The sequence below is a fragment of the Poecilia latipinna genome, unplaced genomic scaffold (assembly GCF_001443285.1).
Source record: "Poecilia latipinna isolate Pla-1442-1.1 unplaced genomic scaffold, P_latipinna-1.0 Scaffold1974, whole genome shotgun sequence".
Classification (NCBI taxonomy): Eukaryota; Metazoa; Chordata; class Actinopteri; order Cyprinodontiformes; family Poeciliidae; genus Poecilia; species Poecilia latipinna.
In genome coordinates, this window is record NW_015114590.1 from 112,004 (window position 1) to 121,852 (window position 9,849).

At 41.7% G+C, this 9,849-nt stretch overlaps 1 protein-coding gene across 2 annotated transcripts in view; it reads left to right on the plus strand.

The window, feature by feature from the left end:
* atm (ATM serine/threonine kinase) overlaps positions 1-7,724 on the plus strand; it is a 29,422-nt gene extending 21,698 nt beyond the window's left edge. For both annotated transcript variants that reach the window (XM_015016023.1, XM_015016024.1), the window contains exons 49-63: positions 628-845; positions 933-1,140; positions 1,245-1,370; positions 1,901-2,041; positions 2,464-2,602; positions 3,356-3,438; positions 3,568-3,708; positions 5,357-5,473; positions 5,565-5,714; positions 5,928-6,093; positions 6,194-6,280; positions 6,368-6,482; positions 6,806-6,869; positions 6,950-7,092; positions 7,173-7,724. In XM_015016023.1, the coding sequence (XP_014871509.1) occupies positions 628-845; positions 933-1,140; positions 1,245-1,370; positions 1,901-2,041; positions 2,464-2,602; positions 3,356-3,438; positions 3,568-3,708; positions 5,357-5,473; positions 5,565-5,714; positions 5,928-6,093; positions 6,194-6,280; positions 6,368-6,482; positions 6,806-6,869; positions 6,950-7,092; positions 7,173-7,353 (2,079 nt within the window). In that variant the 3' untranslated portion in view covers positions 7,354-7,724. The remainder of the gene's footprint in view (positions 1-627; positions 846-932; positions 1,141-1,244; positions 1,371-1,900; positions 2,042-2,463; positions 2,603-3,355; positions 3,439-3,567; positions 3,709-5,356; positions 5,474-5,564; positions 5,715-5,927; positions 6,094-6,193; positions 6,281-6,367; positions 6,483-6,805; positions 6,870-6,949; positions 7,093-7,172) is intronic.
* The last annotated feature ends 2,125 nt before the right edge of the window (positions 7,725-9,849 follow it).

The following is a 9,849-nucleotide window of genomic DNA, read 5'->3' on the forward strand; positions in this document are numbered from 1 at the left end:
CCCTCCTTCCCTCCCTCCCTCCCTGACCAGCCAGTTTAAACATGACGACTGAATCATTTTCTAAGACGTCATCATGCAGTTAACAGGCACCAGTTCGGAGTTACAGTACTTTCTTTTATAATCAGAAACGTCGGTGTTCCTTGTACGTAAACATGAAGAGAAAAGAAAGAGATTATTCTGATAAGTAAACATGAAACCAGATGAGTCTCAGGTCTAATGTATGTTACCCTTTGCCCTTACTGAAGTAACAGCAGGAATCCCTGAGAGAAATTAATGACTCATTACCCGTCAGCCAGGCAATATCTGGCTTATTCACACCCACCCACACACATGAATTATTTATTTATGTCCACATAAATCAGAAGGAGGCGATGGCATGAATATTATATTTCTGGAAGTTTATGGTTCATGTCCTCTGGCTGTGGCAGATTAATGTAGACCAAATGGAATAATTCATATGTTCATGTTTGTGTGTCTCTCACAGTTAGGATTTAGTGCTTCTCCCGCTGGTTTTCTTTTCTTTTTTCAGACCTTCCAGGAAATGGAGTGCTCATTTTCTGGCTCCTTTTCTTTAGTCCATAACTTTTCAGGTCAGTCAGAGTCTCTTCCACGCTGCTCTCTCTTCAGGCAGTGGAGGTGATAGAGGGGGACTCGGGGGGCCGGGACCCCAGGCTCCAGAGCCAGCGGACCGAGGCTTTCTTGTCTCTGGCGCGCTTCTCCGACGCTCAGTACCAGAGCATCGACAAGTACATGAACTCATCCGAGTTTGAAAACAAGCAGGCCCTGCTGGAAAAGGCCAAGGAGGAGGTGGACCTGATGCGGGAGCGGAAAGTGACCTCCAACAGGTCGATTCCCACCTTTCGGTTTTCTCATAGAAAACCCCCCACAGAGGCCGGTCGGGATCGTCTTTAACCGATGAAATGACTTCTCAGGTACACGATAAAGGTGCAAAGAGAGCTGGAGCTGGACGAAACGGCGCTGTCCAACCTGCGGACGGACCGACAGCGATTCCTGTGCAAGGCGGTGGAGAACTACATCCAGTGTCTGGAGCAAGGCGAGGAGCATGACACCTGGGTGTTCAGACTGGCCTCCCTCTGGCTGGAGAGCGCCGACATCAAAGAGGTCAACGACATAATGAAGGCGAGTTAACGTCTGCACTCCGCCAGTCGCAGCCTTTTCTTTTTTCTTTTTTTTTCTGATAACGTTCAGACGTTTCTGATTGTTACAGCTGACTTGTCTTCCAGAGGGGAGTGAAGCAGATCCCATCCTACAAGTTTTTGCCTCTTATGTATCAACTGGCTGCCCGCATGGGAACCAAAATGGCTGCCGGCGTCGCTGAGGACCCGGGATTCCATGAAGTCCTGAATGATGTAACTCAGAAGTTTGTGTTTTCTTCCAGTTTGTCAGCGCCACACATAGAGTTGAAACCAGGAGTTTTAATGCTTTGTGTGACTGACGTCGGCTCAGACTTGATGTTTTTGGTCACTTAGGATTATCCAAAATATTTCTTTTTTTTTTTTTTTTTAAATGCCATTACAAAAAGCAAACGCATTTTGGATTTCCTTTCACAAACTTCTCATTGTTGGAGTTTGTGCCCATCCTTCAGACCTGGTGCCAGCAGAAATGTTCTTCACATGATGTTCTTTTCTCATGATTCTTTCCTACGTTGGTACGTCTAGTTGTCCCTTTAACACAAAGCAGAGGACGACTGAAGTGGAAGGAAATGGTTTTTAGATTTGGTTTCCAGTCCAAATATCTGGTTTCAACTCTACTTGATGAGTTTGATGATATTACATACAGCTAAGCAAGCAAAAGTGTTACACCTGAGCTGTCAAACTTTGACTATTTACCTTTTATTACCCATGTAAAGGTATGAATTATCTTTGTTTCCCCCCCTCAGCTCATTTGCAAGGCGTCTTTGGAGCATCCTCACCACACGCTTTTTATCATCTTCGCCCTGGTGAACGCCAACAAAGACGAGAATTTCTGCAGGACACGGCCGTCTAAGAGCGCACCGCGGCAGCAATCGCAGTTTGATCTGGTGCGACTTATTTCTTTTCGAAATTTCTGTTTATTGCTTCATTATTTTGAATTGTTTGTTTTAAAAGAAGATGAAAACAACAAATCTTACCATGAAACTCCTTGGACTCACGTTAAGTCATTGTTATTGTTCTTCCCTGGCCATAACAGAAAATGTCCCTAATGCACCTTAGTTATGTATTTTAATGTCACCACTGGACATTAGAATAAAAGATCAGCTCTAATAACTCTGTTTTTAGTCCAAATTGTTCGAGAATCAATGTGGCTCTCGCCAAAAAAAAAAAGTCTGATTCTCATATTCTGTGCTGATCTGGTTGAGTTTGAAACACTAAAACAAGCTTATCAGAGTCAGCATCAAGTCTTTTTTTTTATGTGTTTTTACAGTGAATCTCTTTGTGAAACTTGTCTTACTAACTCTTGCAGGAGCGTTCAGATGTGGCTCAGAAGATCATTTCTGTAATCAGGAAGAAGCGAAGCGCGATGATCCGAGGGATGGAGCGCCTCTGCGACGCCTACATCACTCTGGCCTACATGGATGCCAGCCGGCACAAAACCGAGAAGAGTGAGTCGTGATCCATTGTGCAAAACTCCTAAATCGTCCGTCACCGTTTTGCTTCCAGTGAGCCAGACTTTATTGTAATAAAACGTCCTCGGTTAGTTGCTCTCTGGATTTTCTAGAGATCTTTTAATTTTTGTTGCAGTGCTTGACCACTTCCACATGGCTGGTTTTCATTTGTTAAATCTGATCTATTGATCGTCTTTAACGTACAACTAATATATGAAAGATTTTAATTATCTCCATTTCTGGTCTTAATTTTAAAATAGCATTGATGGTTTTCCAGAAGTCCTGGGCCTAGACGGTCCAAATCCACATACATAGATTATTTTGTTTTACTTTTTTATTATTATTGGTGTTTAATGTAAAAGATGAATCAGTTATTGAAATATCAACTCATTTAGTAATCGATTTATTGTTAACTGGGTCTCAACAGTTCAATGCTGAGAGCAGTTAAGCCAAAACTGAACTAAAACATACAATATGATTCTTAAGAATAAAACTTTGTTTGGTTTATTTGAATCTTTTAATCTATTTTTAATACTGTTAAAAATAGATTAAATATTGTTAAAAATGTAGAAGCTTCAAATGGCTAAAAAGAAAATCTGCAGAATGTACCAATTTCTTTGAGATTATTCATCAGAATAATCTACTAAATTAATCGCCAGTTGCTTCCCTGTTTAATGGTTTACACTCTCACACACATTTGAAACGGCTGTATATTTAAAGGCATGCGTGTGTATCTGTCTCTCGCACCAGAGGCCATTCCCATCCCTGCCGATCAGCCCATCATGCAGCTCAAAGACCTGGACGAAGTGGTCATCCCCACCATGGAGATAAAGGTGAACAGATTTGCAGCTCTGATCTGAACAAACAAGCTCGATTAATCGTCAACATTTGACTTCAGCTTTTACGACGTCGGCTGGATTGAAACAAACAAAAAAAAAATCTATCGTTCGCGTTGTGAACAGGTCGATCCGACGGGTTGCTATGAAAACCTGGTGACTGTCAGATCCTTCATGCCCCGGTATCACCTGGCCGGAGGAGTCAACCTGCCGAAGATCATTGACTGTGTGGGCTCTGACGGGAAGAGCAGGAGGCAACTGGTCAAAGTAAGCTTCTGTGTGTGTGTGATGTTGTTTTTTTTTTTTTTTTAAATCTGTCATGAAATGATTAAAAAGTTTACTTTAGGTTCTGTGGTTGGTGCAACAGAGTGACCTGCTGCACCAACATGGGCACACACCGGTTCTCAACTAACACACACACTTTCTGACGAGAAGCTGGTCACTGTAAGCTCTGGTTATTTTCCATTAGGTTTGGTTTCAGGTAATAATTAATCAAGTTTTTATACAAAAACAAACAGACTCTCACACCTTCATACTGGAAACACTCATATAGAGAGAGAGAGAGAGAGAGTGGGGAAGGTGTGCTGGATTACATGTTTGTGAAAGTGTTTGTGTTTGCAGGAACATTTGAAGACACTTAAAGGTTAACAGCTCACCTGATCTTAGAGTCATGCTGAGATCATGTTTTACCGTAATGTTGCTTTTATTTTTTTTCTTGACCTAAAGAGCCAGCTTCACCAGAAAAAAAAATATTAAAATAAAGAAAACCCCTTTACCTCCTACACACTGAATACATCTTTTACATTTTTCGGCAACAATCACTCCATTAAAGGTTGTGAGTAGGACTTTCAGATTGAAAGATATAGATTCGATAAATATCTTGAATTAATAAAGACATTGAAATCCTTGTTTGCTATCATTTCAGTGATTTTGTTTATATTTTACAGGATCAATGAAAAATAAATTAATGTTGGCACTGTGTTGTAATCTTCCTGCAACGTGAAAACTTGCAGTAAAAGCCGTTTAAGTATGAAATGACCAGAAGAAAGTAGCTAGCTGCTCCTGGGTGCCGCCAAGTCTCCATAGTAACATTTAAGTGCTACCTAAAACATGTCAGGAAAAATATTTTCCCACCATCCCAAATATAAACTTGTGGAGTTTGGTAAAGGCTTTTGGGAATGAATGAAGGTGGAAATGCAGATGAGCTTCTCATGACCATTGTTGGGTACGGTGGAGGATCTGTGATGCTGAGGCAGACTGCGTCTCCTTCAATGGGAACATAAACTTCTATTAAAATACCAGGAAAGTCAACAAAAACTCATCGGTGCATTAATGGTCTGAAACATTTGGCCAAATCAACACAGAAATTATTCAATTGACAAAAACAATGCAGCTCTGGAAAAACCGAAGAGCCCACTGCATTGAGCCCCATCGAAAACCTCCCGGTTATTCCACCAAATATCGATTTCTGAACTCTTCCTGAGTTAAAACATTCGTATTGCTGTTTCTAACTTGTTTTCTTTGCATTATATGAGGTCTGAAAGGACTGCATGCATCTTTTCCGTTACTTTGACTATTTCTCATTTTCTGCAAATAAATACAAAATTTTTGCTTGGCATTACACAGACATGTTGTCAGTAGTTCATGTAATAAAATAACAATGTTCATTTGACTCAAACATAGACCTATGACAAGTAAAACTGATAGTTTTAAGTGACCTCTTATTTTTTTCCAGAGCTCTATATTTGGAGTGGAAATTGATTTCTTTAAAACTTTACCTATGATGCCATTGCAATATTACTAAATGATCAGGTGATTCATTTCTATCAGCTTCTCATGACAATGTATCTATGCAGAGATTTGTCGATCCTAAGCAAGTTTAAAAAGCTCCACGTTAACATGACTTTGTGAACAGGGTCAGGACGACCTGCGGCAGGACGCGGTGATGCAGCAGGTGTTCAGCATGTGCTCCATGCTGCTGCAGCGCAACACAGACACTCGGAAAAGGAAGCTGAACATCAGGCGCTACAAGGTGACGTCAGGAGAGGGAAGCGGAAGACGTGCCTCTCAGAGTTGTGTGGATGTGTGTTGACGGTCTGCGGCGCTTTTTGAACGGCTTCCAGGTGGTGCCGTTCTCGCAGCGCAGCGGCGTGTTGGAGTGGTGCTCGGGCACGGTGCCCATCGGGGAGTTCCTGGTGGACCCCAGCAAAGGCGCTCATAAACGCTTCCGGCCTCAGGACTGGACCAGCCTGGCCTGCAGGAGGAAGATGATGGTAAAGTGCTTAAGAAACCTGCTGTTAAAGACATGAAACGCTTCAACTCAAACCGATTTTCATCACTGTTGCTCTTTCAGTTTACGTTTGTGTTTAAGAACAGCTGTGCTCCGTTACGTAGCAGATTTAGTCAAGTGTTTTTTTTTTTTTTTTTTTTTTTTTTTAAATGGTTGGAAAAAAACCATTTTGTCTCCATCTCTCTGCTCGCTGCAGGATGCTCAGCGGCAGGGATTTGATGAGAAGCTGGAGGCCTACAGCGAGGTGTGCAGGAAGTTTAGACCGGTCTTCAGGTACTTCTGCATGGAACGGTTCCTGGATCCCGCGGTATGGATGGAGAAGCGGCTGGCTTACACACGGAGTGTTGCCACGTCCTCCATAGGTATCATTGCTCTGTTGGTGAAGATGGAGTTCTGTGGTGAAACAGCAAAATGGCACATAACTGGGTTTTCTCATTTTTTTTTTTTTTTTTCCACTTGCAGTTGGCTACATTGTTGGCCTGGGCGACAGACACATCCAGAACATCCTGATCGATGAACAGACTGCTGAACTAGTGCACATCGACTTAGGTTCTCCCTGTCCTCACCCCTTCGATTTATGCAAAGTCGTAGTTAAGCATCATAAATTGTAACATATCTGATGTTGTGTGCTTTAAGGGGTGGCCTTTGAGCAGGGGAAGATCCTCCCCACCCCTGAGACCGTCCCGTTCAGACTCTCCAGAGACGTAGTGGACGGGATGGGGATCACTGGAGTGGAGGGCGTCTTCAGGCGGTAAAGACCAGCAATCTGAGAGAATCCCTTTCTTACTTTCTCACATTTGTGTTGGTGTGTATCGGCTGTACAACGCCTCGCGAAAGTGTTCAGTCTTTGCTACGTTTTGTCAAGCTGCGAAAACAAACGCAAATGTGTTTTAATGATGAGTTTTCTGTGCCGTACAAAACGGGAGCATAATTGTGAGTGAAAAGACGAGGAAGTTTCCATTTCTCTGCCGCTGCACTTGTACTCAGGATGAGGGATTTAATGCCACAGTTACAGCAGTCGTCCACTGTCTCTACTGTAAATGCAGTACCTTACTGACCTGATTCTGTGCTCAGATGTTGTGAGAAGACGATGGAGGTGATGAGGAGCTCCCAGGAAGCTCTGTTGACGATCGTGGAGGTACGAGAAATCTCCCTCCGCTCTCGGTGCAAAGCGCAAAGCTTCTACACGAACCCGACGTCTGCCTCGTGTGCCGACAGGTGCTGCTGTATGACCCTCTGTTCGACTGGACCATGAACCCTCTGAAGGCCTTTTACCTGCAGCACGACGAGCAGCAGGAGCTCAACGCCACCCTGAGCTCCACGATGGGAGGAGAAGACCTCGACAACCACCGCAAATCCAGGTGATCAGACGGATCTTTGGTTTGGGAGTCGCCGCCTGCTTTTCTGCCTTTCTCTGAGCTCTTCTCCCGTCCTCCTGCAGTGACAGTCAGAGCTTCAACAAAGTGGCGGAGCGGGTGCTGCTGCGGCTGCAGGAGAAGCTGAAAGGGGTGGAGGAGGGAACGGTGCTCAGCGTGGGAGGGCAGGTCAACCTGCTCATTCAACAAGCCATGGACCCCAAGAACCTCAGCAGGCTGTTTCCGGGATGGCAGGCCTGGGTCTAAACCCGGAGGGAACCAACAAGACCCAGCAGATCAGTTCTGTATTAGTTCTGGGAACCAGTCTCTGTAGACTGTTGCACTTTATTACGAATGAACGAACAGATGCGTGTTCTGCAAAAGACCTTTGATTTTGTTTGTAAACGATGGTCTGTACCTGTGATTGACCCAGTTTGATGTGAATGTTTTCTTTTCACTAAAGCACGATGAAGAGACTGATACCAGACTGTCAGCCTTTATGGATGTATAATGCCATGCTATGCATTCCTTATTTAGTTGAATTTTTATTCATTATGCCTTCTTCTTTCTACTTTCTTAGGTTTCTTTGAATGTTTTATTTCCAGCATTGAGTAATTAAAAAGAACGGAAAGATGTCATCAGTTTGTCCTTCACAAGAACTACTTTAGCCAGTTGTCCTGTTCGTATCGGTTTAGAAGAAAATTATGGTTCGCAAAACTTTGAAAGTTGTGTCCAAGTCTGGAATTAGCTTTGAGTTTTCCATCCATTCATCCAACCTTCACTCTACTCATGCACTCAGTCTATCTCTCTTTCTCTCTCAATCTCTCTCTTTCTCTCCCTGTTTTGAACCCTTTACCACATCTGCCATGAATAATAAAAAAAAAGAAAAAGACTGAAACAGCTCTGGGAAAACTGCTGCATGGTAAAGTATGGAACACAACAATATCAAAAATGATAATTATTAACAAGCTTTCGATCCTTTTGAAGCTAGCTATAATTTATTTTATTTTAATATAATTTTTGTGAGTTTAGATTGCCACACTGAGTGATGAGGTTCTTTTATTTCACTTCATTAACTAATTGGGGCCATAATGTCCAATTAGTTAGTGAGGGTCCTTAGGAATATTATTAATTTACAAAAAACTATTAATTAAATGACTGTTATTTGTAGCTATACATCTGACAGATGTAACATCACTGATGCAGCAAACTTTGAGAACATGTTTCTCAAAAAAAAAAAAAAATCAGAGAAAATTTACCTATCGAGTAAGAAACTCTCCATTTTATTTTCTACACCTGGCTGAAGATCTGATTGTGTTCATCTGGATTCCTCACACATTTATTGTGCAATGTGAGAAGCCCCAGCGTGAGACTCGGTGTTCTTTTACCAGCCTTTGTTCTGGTAAAACAAGGCTGGTTCGTTTGGGGAAGCTTAAAAGCGACTGTGTGTGAAGTGCAGGAGTGGCCTATCAGACATTTACACAAATGGTTTTATTTGATTATTTGCACTGAGACAATCCTGCAGGGCCGAGCAGAAATTAGATGCTGAAGGGCCTAATCAGGTCGGACAGTCTTTTCACCTTCTGAGTCAAACGCTGATTCTGGGCCAGCCGTGTGGATCGGAAATAATAAAAATAATAGTTGAGCGACCACAGGAAGAAACTTCACCAGCCAGAGATTACTGCTGGATTAACAGAAGATGATCACCAATCCAGTAAGTTTTCTAACCAACTTCATTTCTTGAATACATTTTTTTTTTTTTGTTAGGTGCTCAATTTTGTATGTTTTGCATTGTTTGGATTAAAAATGTGTCTCGCTGGTTTCACCTTCGCTTAAAGAAATTACGTTGGTGAATCTCGGTTGTGTTTCTTTTGCATTCTGAAGGTTAGATTTATGTACTTTTACAACTCGTCTACCTCGGATTTTTTTTTTAATGCTTTTAAGCTTTACAGAGTAAGCGTTCACTCACACTAACCTTCAAAATGTTTCAGTTTTTAAAAAGTGGTGAATATTAAGGCACTGGATAAAAGACTTCTATTTTGGATACTTGTATTTCTTTACAACAGTATCCCAGCACAGCTCCATCTTTTGCCTATGAAGATGACAAAAGGAAACTAAGTGGATCTGATGTTAAACCCCAGTATGTTCACCATGTGACCCTCATACCTCCACCAGAGATCAGCCTCTCCATCCCTCCCAAAAAAGGTAAGTCTGGACTCCTTTTTATCACCACTTTATCAAAAACTGTCCTTTCAGTCCATCTACAAGAAAGTAAGGTATTGTGAAGGCACATTAAGATAAAGAAAACGTTTTAATTGTTGTTACAGGCTGAAGAGGATAAAAAAAAATAAAAAGAAAATAATTTGTCTACAGAATCTGAGTTAGTTAGAAATCTAACATCAGTGCAACCTCAACTAAAACAATTAACACTCGTGTGTATTAGTCAGCAAACTCACAAAGAAATAAAAAAAAAGTCCCTCAGAATGAGTAATATTCTGGAAAACGTCTAAAGCTGGACTTATCAATTAGCCGGAGGACTTTCTGGAATATTTTTAACGACGCCAAAATGACTTTGATTCTGCATAAAGAGGCTTTATGTTCAGAAAGACACACAGGCTTAAGAAACTTATCCAAACTCCAGTTGAAAGTATCATGGATTGGGTTTTAGATTATAGGAAAGATTTCTACTTCCATATGAAAATGTTCCTTGCAAAAGTAAAAAGTTTTTAAGACGTCAAAACCATAAATAGATGTGTTTTATTG